Consider the following 19,394-nt stretch of genomic DNA (forward strand, 5'->3'; position numbering starts at 1 on the left):
TTTTCAAAAACTGTTGACCCTTGGCATGTATCATTATTTTACATTGTGGTGAGATAATGTGGCCAAACTTTTTGCATTTTGCTGAGTGTTTCATGCCTCCCATATTCTTATTAATAAAAGGGGAAAAAAATAAATTATTTAATAAAGGGGGTAGTTCCAAAGGAGGAAGACTACAAGGTATCCTTTCTCCTTAAAAATAAAATCATTTTAATACGTATTTATAATCAATATATATAAAAGATTAAGATTTTTAATTAATGTTTTCCTTACTGTGTTTTCTTGGGCTTTATTCCATTTTTCTTAAGCATTATTTTTTCACTTTATTATCAGTTAGTATCCTACTGATTTTCAAAGGAGATCATTGAAGTTTTCTTCTTTAGTATTGTTATGAATTCATGGATTTTTGCATATGTATATGTTTCTGTCAATTGCAGCTAAATTTTTTTTGATGCTCAAACTGTCTCATCTTTAGTCAATGTGAGCCTCTTCATGTTGGTTCTTGTGTCTTTTTAACACAAACCTAGCATACTTTGATTATCTGCTTATTTTTGGAATGACAAGATGTCCCAGGCTTGTTTTGTGCATTTCCTGCCTCAGACTTGAAGTCAGCCATTTCTCCAAGGAACCCTGATATCTTTTTTATGGAAAATGGCACCTAGATGACAATTTCAGTGCTTTGTTAATTTTTGCCTCTTAATTTTAACACTTCTTCAATAATAGGGTAATATATGGGAATCCTGTATTTTATTCATGACTCTTCTGTAAACCCACATCTTCTCTAATTAAAAAAAAAAATCACATGCAAAAGAGATAATTCCAGATCAGTATGAAACTACAAGCCCCAGCCTTTTCTATTTCTGATCTAGCCAAGGACTGGTCCTTAGGAAGGCAAGCTGTAAGCAGTTTCTAATATTCCCTTTGTCCTCTATCCTTCCCATACACAGCTTTTCAAATTCTTTCTATCCTAGATGCCTCCAAGGATTCTGATAGTATTTATCCATTCACTTAACCTTAACTGAGCACCTATCCTGAGTCAGTCTGTGTCCTCAACGTAATATACAAAATCGTAACTATAGTATTATATTGTCGAATTATTGTAACTGAAGTATGAATAAAGTTAATTTTTAAAAATTCATTAAACCCAGCAACTGTCCTATGAAGTAGGTACTATGATTTATTTTCATATATAGATGAGGAAATTGAGACACAAAAAGGTTGAGGAATTTATCCAAGGTTACACAGCTAGTAAATGAGGGAGCCAGAATCTTAACATAGGCAATCTCCCTCCAAAGACCAGTCAGCACTGTGGTTGCCATAATACAGAAGAAAGACATCCGGTCAGCAAAACTAGGGAATAAGAAGTAGGGAGTGCTTATAGGGAAATGTTAATGTAAACCTACAATTTTAAAGAAAATTAATTTGGGAGAAAAGCTCTGGTTTTTTGTTTTTATACTTCTTTCTCTTTAAAAATTGAGAACGTTATTGTAAATTGTCTTTCATCACTGGATTGTGTATTAATGATCCCTCAATTCTTAAGGTTGTTGCTCTGAGATCTTTAAAATAAAAACTAATCCATCCAAATGTTTTTTTTAAGATTTATTTTTTATTTCTCTCCCCTTCCCTACCCTCCGCCCCCACCAGTTGTCTGCTCTCTAAGTCCATTCGCTGTGTGTTCTTCTGTGTCTGCTTGTATTCTTGTCGGTGGCACCAGGAATCTGTCTCTTTTTGTTGCCTCATCTTGCTACATCAACTCTCCGTGTGTGCAGTGCCACTCCTGGGCAGGCTGCACTTTTTTTTGCGCTGGGTGGCTCTCCTTACGGGGCACACTCCTTGCGCGTGCAGCTCCCCTATGTGGGGGACATCCCTGCATGGCAAGGCACTCCTTGCACGCATTAGCACTGCGCAAGGGCCAGCTCATCACATGGGTCAGAAGGCCCTGGGTTTGAACCCTGGACCTCCCATATGGTAAGTGGACGCTCTTTATCCATTCAGCCAAATCTGCTTCCTGCCATTCAAATTTATCACAACTGATTTTTGGCCTGTAGCAAGCAAGTTGCTAACAACAGTTAGCATTATCCTTAGGATCAGAAATGCAGTGTCATTTGTTACTGTAGTGAAGTTACCTTGCATTTGTGCAGTACATTACAACTTTGTCAAAGTACTTTAAAGTGCATTCTGTCATTCAGATCTCAAAAACCCTTAAGCAGGCGGTGGACTTGGCCCAGTGGTTAGGGCATCCATCTACCACATGGGAGGTCCACAGTTCAAACCCCAGGCCTCCTTGACCCATGTGGAGCTGGCCCATGCAAAGTGCTGATGCACGCAAGGAGTGCCATGCCATGCAGGGGTGTCCCCTGCATAGGGGAGCCCCACGCGCAAGGAGTGCACCCCATAAGGAGAGCCGCTCAGCGCAAAAGAAGGTGCAGCCTGCCCGGGGCTGGCCCCACGCACACAAAGAGCTGGCACAGCGGGATGACGCAACAAAGGGAAACACAGATTCCCGTGCCGCTGACAACACCAGAAGCAGACAAAGGAGAAGACGCAGCAAATAGACACAGAGAACAGACAACCGGGGTGGGGAGGGAAGGGAAGAGAAATAAATAAATAAATAAATATTTTTAAACAACAAACCTTTAAGCAATGCATAAGCAATGCAAGTGGTACTGTCTTCATTTTATAGGTAAGAAAAAAGAACAGCTGAGGCTTAGAGGCATCCTAGCAGTAGTGGAAGAGCTGACAGTAGAGCCTAGTCATTACCCTTATTTTGGTCTTCTTTCCTCTGTGTACTGCAGTGCATCCTGGTAGTAATTCATTCAGTAGTAGATTCTTTTGGAGACACAAGGTAAGAAAATGGACAAAGTATTGAAGTAGTGGGTTTAAATATATTTTAAGAGGGAAATGCCTGCTTAATGATGAAGTCCTAAAGAGTAAGGGCTTTGGTTCTTTTACAAGTGACAAGTTGAATAAATTACAGGTCCTGCAGTTGTCAGTCATCATCTTGCTCGAGTTCTGCTCTTGTGGAAGTGTGTCTTTCCAGTATCTCCTAAAGAGCTGGAAACAGAAAAGAGCCGTGGAGATTCGTTTACATGGCAGGTCACCTTGGAAGGACGAGCTGGTGCACTCTGTGGTAGGTTGAGTTCAGTCTTTTCTCTCCCTTTCTTTTGGCTTTTCCCTACTCTTTGTCTTAACACAGGGATGATAAATCTGCTTCTAATGATTTTTGTAACTGAATGTAATCGATTGGTTGGGAATGATAAACTGAAGTATCATGTAATAAATCAAATTTAGAGCTCTAATACATAAAATAATGTATCTTTTGTTAGCTACAATCCAGTTGAAAAAGGTCAGGATTACTTTGTTTTAAGTAGGCATTCCTTTTTTAAAAAATACAGGGTTTGATGTAATTAGCACTGATTAGACATGGTTTCCATTTAGTGTAGATAAGAAAGTTGTGCCCTTCTACAATATATAGTCCATTAAAATTAGTATTTCACTATGAAAATTTGAATTAAGGTGGGGTGGGAATCCCTAGAAAAGACATGGAGGCATTGGTTTTGGTTTTGTTTGTTTATAGAACTGGCCTACTTGAGTGTCTAAGCTAATTTCTTCTACTTCTGAGCTCAAAGACTGAGTAAAATCCCAGAAAAGCAACATTTTGTTGACTTGGTAATTGGTCCCTTTTAGTAACCCTAGGAAGGTTTTTAGTGTGATTAAGAATAGAATACAATCATGCTTTTTTAAGACTCAAGTTTCAAGAACTTTTTAAGTATGTTTCTTATTTATATAATAAAAATGCAAATATTGTACCGTAATTGAATGCTCTTTTCATGTTGATTACACTATGTTCATTCTTTTTTTCAGCTATCAAGACCTTTATTTCCCATTGTGGAGACCTCTTTACTGAGGAAGTAATTCAGTATCTTCTTCCACCAATTCCTTGTGCTGTGGATTTACTTACTCAGTAAGGATCAGCTATTTAGACTCGATAAAAATCTTAAGAGCACTCAGTTCCCTTCTGATTATGTAATTTTAAGAATATTAATAAAGCCAAGTTTCAGGGGTTGGGGAATGACTTTCCTGTAGCAGAGGAAGTCTATCATTTAGTTATGTGATTTTTTTTTTTTTGGGTAGGATCTTGAAAGTATAATACAGATTAAAAGTAAAGGAAAATTATTTGGTGGATATGTATCCTCCACATAGTCAGATTTAACCAAGAAATTAAATATTAAGCCTGTTAACCTTGTCAGATATACATTTTATTGGTTTCTAAGTGCTGTTCTGTGTTTCTAAGAACCTGATGCTTATAAATTATTAACAATTAAACAGTTCTTTATTTGTATTTTTAAGAAGTTTAAATTACACAAATAAAAGAATATAGGGGAAAAAGGTCAATATATATATTATGAGCACCTTTAATTTCCAGATTAATAAAATGTATTTTTTTAGGGCAAGTTTTTCCAAAAAATTTTATGATACAATGTTTTATGTATAGAGAAAAATACACTTAGTATATAATTGCTTATAAAGAATGGTAATAAAATGAACACTTATGAGCCTAATACAACTGGAATAGAGGTCAGCAGATATTTCCAGTAAAGAGCCAAATAGTAAATATTTTAGGCTTTGCGGGCCATACAGTCTCTGTTGCAACTACTCATCTCTGTCATTTAGCTAGAAAGCAGTTATAAATAATACGTAAATGAGTGAGTGTGGCTTTTTCAATAAACCTTTATTTACAGAAATGGGCAATGGGCCAGATTTGGCTGACCCCATCATACCCCCTGAACTAGAGCATTAATGGTACTTTCGACATTATCCATGTGCTCCTCTTTCGTACCATTCTTTCTGCCTTCCTTTAGGCATAGTCACTATCTTGAATTTTATAGTTATTATTCCCTCTATTTTAAAAAAACTTTATCACATGTATGTTTTCTTAAACAGTACATTGTTTAGTTTTGCTTGAGTTTTTTTTGTTTTTGAATTTATTTCTCTCCACTTCCCTACCCCGCCCCCCCAGTTGTCCACTCTCTGTGACCATTTGCTGTGTGTTCTTCTGTGTCCGCTTGTATTCTTGTCAGTGGCACCCGGAATCTGTGTCTCGTTTTGTTGCATCATCTTGCTGTGCCAGCTTTCTGTGTGTGCGGTGCCATTCCTGGGCAGGCTGCACTTTTTTCGTGCTGGGCGGCTTTCCTTAATGGGGCACACTCCTTGCACGTGGGGCTCCCCTACACGGGAGACACCCCTGCGTGGCACAGTATTCCTTGCACACATCAGCACTGCATGTGGGCCAGCTCATCACACGGGTCAGGAGGCCCTGGGTTTGAACCTTGGACCTCATATGTGGTAGGTCTTATCCGTTGGGCCAAATCCGCTTCCCAGTTTTGCTTGGTTTTGATGAGGCAAATAGTATCATACTGCAAGTCTCTGGAACTTGGTTTTTTCCCACTTGACTGTCTTTAAACTTCATCCCATTTGTAAGTTCACTCATTCATCTTGGTTGCTGTATCATATTTAATTGTGTGAGTATACAACAAGTTATTTTATTCTGTCATTTGACTTCTGGCTTGTTTCCAATTTTCTGCTATTAAAATCAAGTTAATATAAACATTATTATTCATGTCTCCTGGTATATATGTATGAAAGGGTCTGTAAAGTATGTACCTAGCGTGAAGTTGCTCATCTGTAGGTATTTTTATCTTCAGCTTTATAAGATAATACCAAGTAATGTTCCCAAGGTCTTGCATTATTTCTACCAATAGTGTGTATGAGTACCCTTTGATCCACATCTTCATCAGTACATATTCAATTTAGCTCATCTAGTAGGTATCCCATTATGCTTTTTTAAAATTTGTATTTCAGATTCCTAATGTGTCAGTATCATTTTTATATATTTATTTTTCCTCAGTGTTTCCCCTTTTGCAAAATGCCTATTCATGCATGTTTTTAACCTTTTTCTCTTTGGTCGTTTACCTTTTTTAATTGATCCATAGAAATTCTTTACATATTTTGAATACTAATCTTTTGCTGGTTTTTAAAATATTAAAAGTATCTTCCAGTGTTTTGATTATCAGAAGTTCATAATTTAAATGTCAAGTTTAACAATTTTAATTTTTTGACTTGTACTTTTTGTGTTTGGGATTAGGAAAGTCTTCCTTTATAAAGATATTTTCTCATATTTCTCTCTAAAATGGATAGTGTTTTGTATTTCACATTTAAGTCTTCAGTCCATTAGAAATTGATTTTTCTGTTTGGAATGAGTTAGGCATCCAATTTGTTTTTCTTTTTTAATATAGGTAACCAGTTGTCCCATACTTTTTTTTTAAATCCACACTTTCTCCAGTGATTTTTCCGTTTACTTCTGTTATGGATTATATTCTCATATATACAAGGTCTGTTTCTGTGTGCCTTCTAATATGTTCTATTGGTGTGTTTGCCTATTTCTGTGCCAACACTCATCATCTTTATTAATAATTTGTATTAAATTTTTTAAAAAGATTTATTTATTTATTTTTCTCCTCTTCCCCCCCCCCCCCCAGTTGTCTGTTCTCTGTGTCTATTTGCTGCCTGTACTTCTTTGTCTGCATCTGTTGTTGTCAGCAGCACGAGAATCTGTGTTTCTTTTTGTTGCGTCATCTTGTGTCAGCTCTCCATGTGTGCGGCGCCATTCCTGGGCAGGCTGAACTTTCTTTCACGCTGGGAGGCTCTCCTTACGGGGCGCACTCCTTGCGCTTGGGGCTCCCCTATGCAGGGACACCCCTGCGTGGCACGGCACTCCTTGCGCACATCAGCACTGCACGTGGGCCAGCTCCACACGGGTCATGGAGGACCGGGGTTTGAACTGCGGACCTCCCATGTGGTAGACGGACGCCCTAACTACTGGGCCGAGTCCGCTTCCCTATATTAAAATTTTAGTGTCCTTTAGAGCAAGCTTTTGACCTTATTCCTCTTTAGGCCTATCTTGGCCTATCTTGTACTTTTGATCCTCTCCTGGTAAGATTTTAATTGAAATTGCATTGAAGCTGTACATAAATTTGAAGAGAATGGTATTTTTCCAATGAATATGATGTCTTTTTCCTGATATTTAGGTCTTTCATATAAAATGTAAAATTTTTTCTACATAAAGGTCTTATATGTCTTCTGTTAAATTTAATTCCAGGTACTTTTTACCTTTTATTGCTATTATATGTACAGATATATAGTATATATAGGTAAATATTACATTCTGTTTATTGCCGGTTATAAAAATGTAATTGCTTTTAGGCTGGATTCTCCTATAATAAACATTTATCTGTAGATTCTTCTGGTTTTTTCCCATTACAATACATATTGATTAATAGTCTTCCTCCCTACTTACAGGAAATTAGAGAACTATTTAAAACTGAATAGAAGCAGTTAGTTAAATGCTTTTCTCGTTTCATTAATAAGAATGATATTTGCTACAGGCTTTTTTGTAGACTCTTTTTCGGATTAAGAAAGTAATCTATGTTTTTAATCAGAAATGGGTTTTGATTTTTACAAAGTGCTTTCATCTGATAAATTTAATATGAATTTCACTGACCAGTTTTTTAATTGGTTGCATTCCTGGGATAAACCATGTATGGTCATAAATGTTATTTTTTATAAATTTCTGAATTTAGTATGCCAATATTTGTTGGTTTTTTCTCACATGTATTCTTCAGTGAGACTGTCATGTAATTTTCTCATCTTGCAGTGTCATTGTAAATTTTTGGTATCAAAGTTATACTGGCCTCAAAGAATGAGTTGGGAAGGTGTTTACTTATGTTTATTCTCTGAGAAAGTTTATATAAGACTGGAATGAAATTTTGTCACCAATCACCTGTAAAACCATCTGAACCTATTATTTTCTTTGTGGGAAAATTTTGACTACATATTCCTTTTCCTTAAATGTTTTTAACTATTTGAGGTCTGGTTTCTGTGATTTTTCTATTTACTTTGCTTATTGGTTGGTTGATTGGTTGGTTAGAGTCAAATTGACAAGGTATATTTTTCCAGGAATTTTCCCAGTGCACCTGCATCTTCAGATCTTTTGGCATGAAGTTGTTCATACAATTCTTTATCTCTACTATATTTATACTGTCTCATTCTCCTTTCTAATATGTTTTCATTATGTCTTCTCTTTTTTCCCCCCAGTCTATCTTGAAGTTTATCTAATTAATCTTTACAAAGAAAAACTTGATTATGTTTGTATTGCTTCATTATTGTTCTTTATTATTTCCTTTCCACTTTCTTGAGTTTTGTTGTTTTTCTAAATTAGAATGCATTGGCTTATTGAATTTATCTTAATTCTTTTCTAATATAAGACCTTAAATTTCCTTCTGAAGTCCCAGTTGTTGAATCCCAAAAAGTACCAATCTTTATGCTTAGTTTGTATGTGTTATGTCTTTTCCATTTCACTATATTTTTAGGTGTGACTCTCATAACCTGCATAGGGTTGTATTTTTAAAAATTGAATCTGACAATCTCTGTCTTTTAACTGGCAATTTGTAGATTTCTTTATTTCACTTGGTGTGTGTGTGTGTATATATATATATATATATATTTTTTTTTTTTTTTAAGATTTATTTTATTTATTTCTTCCCACCCTGTCATTGTTTGAACTTGCTATATCTGTTCGTCTTCCTTGTTTCTTTAGGAGGCATTGGAAACCAAACTCGTGACCTCTGATACGGGAGGGAGGTGCCTAATTATTTGAGCCACCTCCATTCCCTGCTTTGTTATGTCTCTCGTTATGTTTTTCTTTTTGTATCTCTTGTTGAGTCATTTTGTTGCTTAAGCCTGCCGTACCTGCCCATCATTTTCAGTTTGCTCTCTTGCTTGTGCTCTTTGGGAGCAATGCGAACATTCACTTCCTGCTTTGTTGTGTGTTTCATTATGTTTTTCCTCTTGTGTCTCTTGTTGCATCAGCTCACCATGCCTGCCCATAGCACCAGCTTGCTGTCTTCTCTAGAAGGCACCAGGAACTGAACTAGGGACTTCCCATGTGGTAGGCAGGAGCTCAATTGCTTGAGCCACATTTGCTTCTCATATGTATTTTTTGATTCATGCTTTTATATTGGGTTCTTAAGCAGGGGTCCATGACTTTGAATTGAAATCCAAAAAACCTTATCCTTGTGGGGACTTGTTGGTGCAGGCGTGATGTATTTATTAAATAATACAGTCTAGTGTGGACTTAGTAAGGGGTCCATGGTTTTCATCTCACTGGCAAAGGGGTCCATGGTACAAAAAAAGTTAAGAACCCCTGCTTTAAATAGTTCTGGAAAACTGACTAGTATCTTTTCAAATATTGCCTATTCTCCATTCTCTGAAAACTTTTCTTTTGGGACTCTGATTAGAAAAATTTTAGAATTTTCCACTTTGTATTCCAGGTTTCTTTATTTCTTTCTCATATTTTTTATCTGTGTACTGCATTATGGATAACTTCTTCAGCTTTTTCTTCCACTAACTCCCTTTTTAGCTGGATGTAATCGTATGTCTTTGCCTCTGCCAGGACCTTGATACCACTTTAGTCCCCTTCAAGACTTCCCACACCTGTCTTACTATGGATATGAGCTCAGTCTTAGGTCCTTTTGTTGATATTAGTATTTGTGTTCTCACTCTGTTTTCAGCTCATGTTTTGTTTCATATTTTTGTTGGTTTTTATTTAGAAAGGGAGAGCTTGGCCTTGAAAAAGTCCATTTCTGCAAGCCAGGCAATGAAAAGTATCTTTCCTCCAGGATATTCGGTATATTGTAGCAGGAAGGCCTTTCAGAGACTCTAATCCACCCTCCAAAAGGAAGCAGGAGCCTCTAAGAATATTTTCTTTTCCCCACACTGTCTGATCTTGTGCTTTCATAAATTTTTATTTTGTTCTATCCATGTTAATTTCCTTGAACACACACACACACCTCTGAACTAAACTTTATTGTGTTTAAACCTAATGAATGTTGCAGGATTTTTAAAATGTTATTTTATAGTTTCTTAACATCATGTCAAATATAATTGAAATAGTTTTTATATGTTAGCTATAATTTTCTGATCTGGTTTTAGAAGAACACAATGATGCAATAGATTTACTCTTCTATCAATAAAAAATTCTATATAAATATTTTCTGTACCATATTTATCAAGCTGAAAGTATAAAAGGGAACCAAATTTTTTTTAAATAAAATGACTAGTCAATAGATAACTCTCTTCTTTTAGAAACTAGAAATCATAATTAATATTGTTTTCTAAAATATGCAAGTGACTAAATATTGCCGGAATTTTTCAGAGAATCTGGAAACCGCATGCAATGACAGTAGAGAGAATTTACTCCAGTGGCAGAATAAAAGTAATTCCTTTGAATTTCTGAATTGCTAAAAGGGGTGAATGCCACAGCCAAGCTGATGACATATGCTCTTTGCAAAAAGTAGACCTCAGTAAATATTTGTTAAATGTATGAATATCATTAAAGTGATGTCCAGTAGTTAGGGTGAGCAGAAGGGAAAGAAGAGTATATAAAAGGAAAAAAGAGTAAAGAAAGGAGGAGATAAGAAATTTTGTCAATTGAACTTTTGGGGAAACATTGGGTCTACCTGTACTTTAATAAAAGAGAATTTGCCGTTTATTTTTATAAAATAAAGCTCTAGCTTTATTATTTATATGATTTTTCATATTTTGATGATTCATTTTTATTTAATGGTGACATTCCAGATCAATTTTCCAATAAATGCTTGGGTTTTTCTCTAGGTATTTGTTTCTCCTTTGTATGTGTGTGTGTGTTTTGTTTTACAAATGCCAACTTGTAGATTTGGGGATTTAGTAAGAGTTTTGGTTTCTGAACAAAATGCTTGTGGCACTAAATCTAAGTTGAATCTTAGCTGAATGCATAGATTTGTTTTAGGAATTGTGATAGAAAAGCTAGCAGAATCATTTCCATGTTTGACATTTATAATCTCTCATGCTTTGTAGTCACCATATATATTTTTTTAAATGCCATTATATAAAGCAGCACTAATGTTCACTAGTAATGTGTATAGCTAATTTGTGTGTCACCCTGTTCAATATTTGTACATTGTTATATAACTTACGTACTTAAGATACTTTTTCTTTTAAGGCTTTCTTCAATATTAAAAATGTATGGAGGTCCTTTGAAAACACCATCAGTAATTTATAGACAGAGGCTTTATGAGCTATTGATTTTATTACCTCCTGAAACCTATAAAGGTATGTGCCTTAGACCAAAATGTTTTACTGTTTATGGGTAGTACAGTGCCTGGAAAATAATAGTTGTTCAATAAATACTATTGCCTGAATTAATCATATGGCAGTTGCTAACTGACTTGTTTCTAGAAGGTCTAAGCAATTTTACTTTATCCATGTGTTCACCATTTTATAGTAAATAAAATATGTTTTAAAAATAAAAACAATGCTACCTTATGTCCTGCTTTCTTCTGTTTTCTGGGAAAAAGTCCTGAACTCTACTGTTAAGGAGAGAATGAGTCACGAAAACTTGATTCTACTCCAGAGTTTTGTACAGACAATGTAATACAAATATGTTAGAAATTTGGCCATTCCTAGTTTCCTTCTAGAGTAATTATTATACACATTCCATATTTCTATTCTTTTTTTTTCAAACAAGCTTCTTTCTTTTTTTTCTAAGATTTATTTATTTATTTAATTTCTCTCCCCTTCCCCCTCTCCACCTCAGTTGTCTGTTGTCTGTGTCTGTTTGCTGCGCCTTCTTTGTCCGCTTTTGTTGTTGTCAGCGGCATGGGAATCTGTGTTTCTTTTTGTTGCGTCAGCTCTCCATGTGTGCGGCACCATTCCTGGGCAGGCTGCACTTTCTTTCGCCCTGGGTGGCTCTCCTTACGGGACGCACTCCTTCAGCATGGGGCTCCCCTACGCGGGGGACACCCCTGCGTGGCATGGCACTCCTTGGCGCACATCAGCACTGCACATGGGCCAGCTACACGTGGGTCAAGGAGGCCCGGGGTTTGAACCGCGAACCTCCCATGTAGTAGGCGGACCTAACCACTGGACCAAGTCCACTTCCCCATATTTGTATTCTTAACACCACCCTATTGGAGTTTTCATGTTGAACTATCAAGGCTTTATATAAAGTTATAATGTAGTTTTTACTCTTAAGAGGCTCAAAGGTGATTTTGGGTTACTGGAACACTGCAGTTGGTAAAATAGACTTGCTCCTATTTTAAAATTATTACTAAATTCATTCTGGCAGTGGTTAACTTTAACTGAGAAATAGAGATTTACCACATTTTAACATTTTCCTGTAGTACCTAACATGCCTTGCATATTTTACTGCCATCAGAATTATTTTGCTGAGTATGGTTTGCTGTTAATTAACCTTATTAAAATTACTTTAAGCAACTCTCATTTGCTTCAGTAAGGCTACACAGATCCCTGTCCATCTAAGCCGTCCCCCAGTTGCTGTGTGTAGTTTCTCCTTTCTTAGAACTTACCAGTACTTTTTGTTTTCATCTTTTATGAAACAGAGTACTTCTTACCTTTGTATTATTGATTAATATATGTGTTTGTGTCCCCTATTTTGTAGCTTCTTGAAAGGGAGGATGAAATGTACTAAAGATTTTTTTTCTCTTTAGCATTTTACACAGTTTGGATGAAAAAATAATGTGCCTGAATGAGTATAGTGGTTAAAAGCTCATGTCCTAGAGCCTGACAGCCTGGGGTTCAGTCTGACTGCCATGTAATTGCTGTGTGATATTGAACAAGTAACAAACTCTGTTCTTGTTACCTCATCTGTAAAATGACAGTATGAAGCAATAGTACTGAGCTCATGATATTGTTATGAGGATCATATGTAAAATTTGTATAACATTTCCCAACACATATTAAATCCTACTTTAAAAATAAATATTTGTTTTTACTAGTGGTACTGCTACTAATGATATAGAAAATGATGGCAAGTTAATGCTTTATAACTCATTTTACCATTTCTAATAAGTAGACATTGCCCCAGTCCTCATTTCATCTTGATGCCGTTGCTCAAAAGAACGCTGTGAAAGAATGTTTCTATAAGGCCATTTTTACTCATTCCTAAAGTACTTAAATTACAAACTAGCAGAGGTCAATTATGGTTTATGTAGAGAAATTTTTATTGAAAATCCATCAGAAATTAGGATGAAAACATCTCTGAAATGATAAGTTGATCAATGTGATAATGGAAACAGTTTTTCAAAATGTGTATATAGGAGAGGCAACATATACACATCCTTATGGAATAACACAACGCTGCCTATGACATGCCACCCCCAACAAAAATCAACTGCAAATTTTAAAAACATACAGACTATAGAGGAACAGATTAAACTATATCAGAAGGTATAGCTATAAAAATCCAGGCTGTAGGAACTACAAAACAAATATTATTTCTTTCAATAAACCACAAGAAATAATGGTAGAGGGAGAATTTTAGGTTAAAAGAGACTTAAGCTATATCAGCTAGTTGCAGTGTGTGGACTTTACTTAGCTCTGTACTCATACATATAAGCAAACGAAAAAAAAATAGGTGCTTAATGGAATAATTAGAAATACAAATATTTGATGTTTAGGGTTTTTTTTTAAGAAACATGAGGTAATAATAGTGTGATTATGTTTAAAATAAAGATTAACTAGTCATACGCAATGCAATATTTATTGTCCAGAGTTTGCTTCAAAATAATGTGGGGGTAGGAGGATACAGGTGAAACAAGATTGGTCCAGCTGCTGAACTAAGTGACAAACATATGAGGCTTTCTAATACTGTTATGACTCCTTTCATATATTTTGAAATTCTGCATGCTCATAAGTTTTTTTTCAGGCATATGCTTTTTAAGCAGATATATTTGCTTTTTGGGACAGCTTTCAAGGAGCAGATAAAAAAATCTTGAGCTATGATATAGTCAGTTGGCCAATGGGTGGATTAAATCTTAACCTGGGCTTTTTAAATCCCATTCTCTAACCAAATAACTGCTAGTACTATATTTCTAACTGCTGTTTTTCTCTGACTCAACAGGAAATTTCTGTGCTATCCTCAAAGAGTTGGCTGCTGACTTGATCGCCCCTGATATCCAGGTGGCAGCATCCACATTTTTGCTTCCACCCCTCTGTCATCAGGATGATCTTTTGATATTGAGTCCTTTGCTACAAGAGACTGACCATAGATTTATTGAAGAACAAGTATGGTCATTTTTTTTTAATAACTTTTGGGTAGATTCAAGTTGTCAACAATTATTTAAAAATCTGATATGCCATTTTTTTCCTTTAGCTCCTGCTTGGTAGTGGTGTTGCTTGTGGAAGTCTGGAATATGACCCTTATTCTATTTATGAGAAAGATGTAGAGGGAAACTCGGTGCCTAAGCCCCTACCTCCAACACTATTAGTTATTAGCTCTGCAGTCAAGCTCTTTGGGATTGTATGTGCTCATGTGGGAGAAGCTCAAAGGTAAATAAATATCTTCAGTAGTTCACCTGTCCTGAAATATATTACATTAATGGTTCAGTGACTGCATGATAGGGAACTGGTAGATAGGAAGAATATTGTCAGAAGGTCTCATTGATTTCAAAGATTTCTTATAGACTACAGGTCAAGATGAAATAAAGGCTATTTAATTATTCATTTGACTAATATTTAATAAATTATTAAATGCCTAAAACCACAGAGTAAAACAGTGATTTAAGTGCTACTAGGTACTATTGTGGATGCAATACTTTGCCCATGATTAGCTTATCATCAAATTGAAAATATAAATGAAAGAGTCAATAATGACTCAATAACATTGATTTATGAGCTGTTGTTACAGAGAAAAACTCTGGTTTTCTGCTTAGAAGAGGTCCTATAGGCTTTCTGGAGCCATTATAGGTTCAGGGGTTAATCTTCAATTTGGCAGATTTTAAAAATTGTTGTTTCTTACCAGTTCACTCAAAATGAGCTTTGGCTTTGAAAAACAAAATGTTAATAATGATTTCTAATTAGGAATGACAGTTTCTTAATAATGGGAAATATGCCTTTTTGGAGATCAAAACATCGTACTCATATCTACTCTCCAGGAAACTCTGTTTTTACCTAAGAAACTAAATAGGGTATGAATCTCTCCCGTAAGCTATGCCAGTTAACAGTTTCCAAATGATTGCTATCAAAATTCATCATTCATTCATTCTTTAATTTTCTTGTTTCTCTCAATCATGTTAGACCAACAACAATGCATTTGACAAGTTCATAGCTTTTATTATATCATTTTATCTGGTTATGTCTTCTAGAGGATACCAATTAGAGAATTTACTTTAGTCTCTGATAAAAATATTTTAGTCTCATCAGCAACACATTTCTGCAACAGGTCTTGGAATAATTTAATTTCATTTGATAGAGAAGTAAATTATATTTATGTTGATTTTTATTAGCTTCAATTTCAAAAGATAATATTTTCCCCAAATTTATTGGTAACCTTTAGCTTTCTGTGTATATTATAACTATAAAATCATGGTTATAAGATATTTAAAGATAATATTTGACTAAATTATAAATGAACAAAATAGCACTAAAAGATGAGGGGAAAATCAATAGTAGCCTGGAACATTCAAAGAATGATACATGGAGTGTAGAATTTGAACCAATCTGTAGCTATACTATTTTATAGCGCATATGATTAATTAAAAATAAATATTTTTGATTAATGTAACAGTAACTACTGTGGATGAAGCAGGCATGTCCTTGTAGGCAAAGATTTTAAATTAAGTGTGTTCTTAAATGGCTCTACTATTTTTTGATAGGTCAAAGGTAAAAAGCAAAAAAAAAATAGAAAGAATATTTTTCTTACAACTTCTCCTTTTAAAAATAGTGATTTTATTAATTTCCTAGAGGTGTTTTATAGGTTTATTACTCAATTGTAGTTTCAAGGAGATGAGTTCTTAATTCTATTGTTTAGAGTTTAATGAACTTTGAAAATTTTGCTCATAGTTTTTTTAACCAATTTGGATTAAAATAATACGTAGTGGGGAGCAGATGCAGCTCAAGTGGTTGAGTGCCTGGGTTCAATCCCTGGTACATTGTAAAAATAAGCAAACAAACGAAAAAACCAATTTCATTGGGAAGCGGATATAGCTCAGTGCTTGAGTGCCTGCTTCCCATGTACGAGGTCCTGAGTTCAATCTCTGATACCTCCTAAAAATAATAATAACTATTGTTATAAATAAAATGAATATTTAAGAGAGGGAAAACTTTTTTTGTTGTAATAAACAAGTTGAGACCTGATGAACGCAAAATCTTTCATTCTGTTTAGATTTTAACTGAATAAAAATAGTTGGCAGTAGTTTGGAGATCATTAAAGGAAGAGATCTGGCAGAATCTGAGATGTAGAAAGTGGGTCATAAGCAATTATCATCAGTCTCCAATGGATGTCTTAGAGGACCAGGATAGAGAAGCTATGTAGATAGGAAAGTTAAATTTCTAATTTTCTGTTATCACAGATAGAATACTTATTTAAAATGGAATACCTTTCTCCTTTTTGCTTATATTTGCACTTCTAGAGGAGAAAGGTATTAATTAAAATATATATGGTCTTCAAAGCAGTGCTTTAAATATGTTCTTGAAAACCAGGCAAAGAGATTTTATATATTTCTGAGTTTTTTCAAATTTACTATTATGAGCAAAATTAACCTTGAAATAAGAAAATATTTTTCTAAGTATTCTTAGAATTCTGTGGTTTTCCCAAAATCATAGTGATCTGCCATTTTTATTACCTTCAATAAGTTTATTGTATGCATACTGTTAGCCCCAGTTCATTTGATATGCGCAGTGTCACAGCTTCTCTAACTTAACTTCTTCCACAGATGGATTTTTTAAAGGCACAATACCCATATCTATTCTGCTCTGATGATAAACTTGCCTTTGAAGTAGAAATATATTTAGGCTTTGTAGCCTCAACAGAATAATAGGGGTCTCAATAAGGATGTAGGGATATTCAAAGCACATTAGGGTTGGGTAAAGGTTTACCCATATTCACATCTTCAGCCAATCATGCTCTGTGTTTACTCGCTGGAGGCAGTTGTCTTTTATGATTGTTTAACAAGTACATCGAAAGCCTACTATGTGCCAAATACAACATGCTAAATAAATGAGGCACAAACCTGCCCTCAAGATAGTTTACAACCTAAAAATAATCTTAAACATTATTTCAGTTTTTCTTTAAAGGAGGAGAAAGGGGAAAAGGAAGCGTGGGGCTTAAAATAAAACCTGAAAAAGGAAAAATTGGTGGAAAAGACGGGGTGGCTTTTTTCATAGTATGCATAGTTAATCTCAATATCAGTATTTAAATCTCAATTAAGTGTTTAAATGCCTTGTGTTGTGAGGACATGAAAAACAGATATTCAGAAAGCTAATAGACATTCATCCTCAGCCTAAAAGTAATATATATACTCATCATAGTTAGAATTGTGAAAATGGAAAATTCTTCACCAATAGAATAACTTATAGTATGTGTATGAAGAAATAAGGTCCGTAAAAATGTTGTTGAACAATGCAAATCGTTTGAAAAGCTCTAAAGAGTTCATGTTAAGTAAAGCAAGGATTAAAATTGTGTATATACATACTATGATCTCAAGTACATTTAAAAATTATATTTGGGAGTTAGCTAATAGGTCATTTTTATTCTCTTAATGTTTTTACGTTTTCAATTTTTTTCTACAGTGTATAGTAATTTTAATAACCAGAGGGAAAAGTGTATTTTTTAAAGGGCAGTGTTGTTTCACATTAACTATAGACAAAAGTTGGTGCTAATATGAAAATGAAGCAGCATATTTGAGTCTAGTAAGTCCTGGTACTAAGAGCAAAAGAGTTGATGGAAATAACTTTTAGAAAGTCTTTTTTAGAAAATAGTTACTGAAATATTTTAATTTGTCTAGCTAATTCTTAAATGGTACATTTGTTGTCCTTTTTTTTTTTTTTTAACAAAATAATGCTTCTCTCCTCTCTCAACATGATATATATTCAAAATAAATTTCTGTTGGAAAGTATGTCAAGGTTTTTCAGTAACATTTTATCTCATTTTAGTAGTTCTAAAAAATAATCCAACAAAACATATTAGCAGTAGATACCTAGCATTGCCCTTTAGATTATAATCTCTATTTTAAAATCTACAGTATGATCTATTTAAATTGTGTTGCTTTTGATTTTAGGCTTCATGTATTGGAACAACTTTTGGACAGTATAAAGCACACAAAAGGAGCTCGTCAGCAAGTAGTTCAGTTACATGTTGTTTCTTCATTTTCTAGCTTTTTGAAGGTAATCCTGTTTTTTAAATATTTATATATTTGCTTTTTGTTAGTTTTTGGGTTTTTTTTTTTTTTTTTTACATATGACCATATAAGGGGGTGGGAGGATGGTCTTTTTATTTATTTATTTATTTTTAAGATTTATTTATTTATTTCTCTCCCCTTCCCCTCCCACCCCGGTTGTCTGTTCTCTGTGTCTATTTGCTGCATCGTCTTCTTTGTCCGCTTCTGTTGTTGTCAGCAGCACAGGAATCTGTGTTTCTTTTTGTTGCGTCATCTTGTTGTGTGAGCTCTCCATGTGTGGCACCATTCCTGGGCAGGCTGCACTTTCTTTAGCACTGGGTGGCTCTCCTTACAAGGTGTACTCCTTGCGCGTGGGGCTCCCCTACGCGGGGGACACCCCTGCATGGCAGGGCACTTCTTGGGCACATCAGCACTGACATGAGTCAAGGAGGCCCGGGGTTTGAACCGCAGACCTTCCATGTGGTAGATGGACACCCTAACCACTTGGCCAAGTCTGCCACCCAGATGGTCTTTTTAAAACTCCGTTGTTGTTGTTTTCATTTTTCTTCATCTCTTAATGAAGATGTTTCAGGATTTGTGATTCTTTTACTTTTCTCTCCATATATATAAAACCTGTTAGGAATAAAAACTATTATCTTGGCTTAGAACCATCCTCCTGCATTTTTGGGACATGGAGTTATCCTGAATGATATTGCCAGGACAGATACTGGACATTATGTATCCTTCCATAACCCACTGAATGTGCTGGGGGATAATGTAAACTACAATGTAAACTATAATCCTTGCAGTGCACCAGTGCTCCAGAATGTATTCACTAAATGCAATGAATGTGCCACATGATGAAAGAGGTTGTTGATGTGGGAGGAGGTGGGGGTGCGGGGGGTGCTGTATGTGGGAACTGTTATATTTTTTAATGTAACATTTTTTGTTTTCTATGTATCTTTAAAAAAAATACAACAATATAAAAAAAGCAACAGTTAGAAATAAAAACCTCTGGTAAAGATAAAAATAAAATAAAAGTGATATTAAAAAAAGACAATTAAAAACAAAAAAGAAGAGCCATCCTCCTGAAGCTAATATTCTAGACCAGAGATTGGCAAACTG

At 35.0% G+C, this 19,394-nt stretch overlaps 1 protein-coding gene across 14 annotated transcripts in view; it reads left to right on the top strand.

The window, feature by feature from the left end:
• The window catches only part of HEATR5A (HEAT repeat containing 5A), a 122,758-nt gene that overhangs the window by 44,116 nt on the left and 59,248 nt on the right, over positions 1-19,394 (top strand). For all 14 annotated transcript variants that reach the window (XM_058293600.1, XM_058293603.2, XM_058293607.2 and 11 more), the window contains 6 exons: positions 2,975-3,127; positions 3,862-3,961; positions 11,096-11,205; positions 14,015-14,178; positions 14,267-14,442; positions 18,171-18,276. In XM_058293600.1, the coding sequence (XP_058149583.1) occupies positions 2,975-3,127; positions 3,862-3,961; positions 11,096-11,205; positions 14,015-14,178; positions 14,267-14,442; positions 18,171-18,276 (809 nt within the window). The remainder of the gene's footprint in view (positions 1-2,974; positions 3,128-3,861; positions 3,962-11,095; positions 11,206-14,014; positions 14,179-14,266; positions 14,443-18,170; positions 18,277-19,394) is intronic.

The sequence above is a fragment of the Dasypus novemcinctus genome, chromosome 3 (genome assembly GCF_030445035.2).
Source record: "Dasypus novemcinctus isolate mDasNov1 chromosome 3, mDasNov1.1.hap2, whole genome shotgun sequence".
Lineage (NCBI taxonomy): Eukaryota > Metazoa > Chordata > Mammalia > Cingulata > Dasypodidae > Dasypus > Dasypus novemcinctus.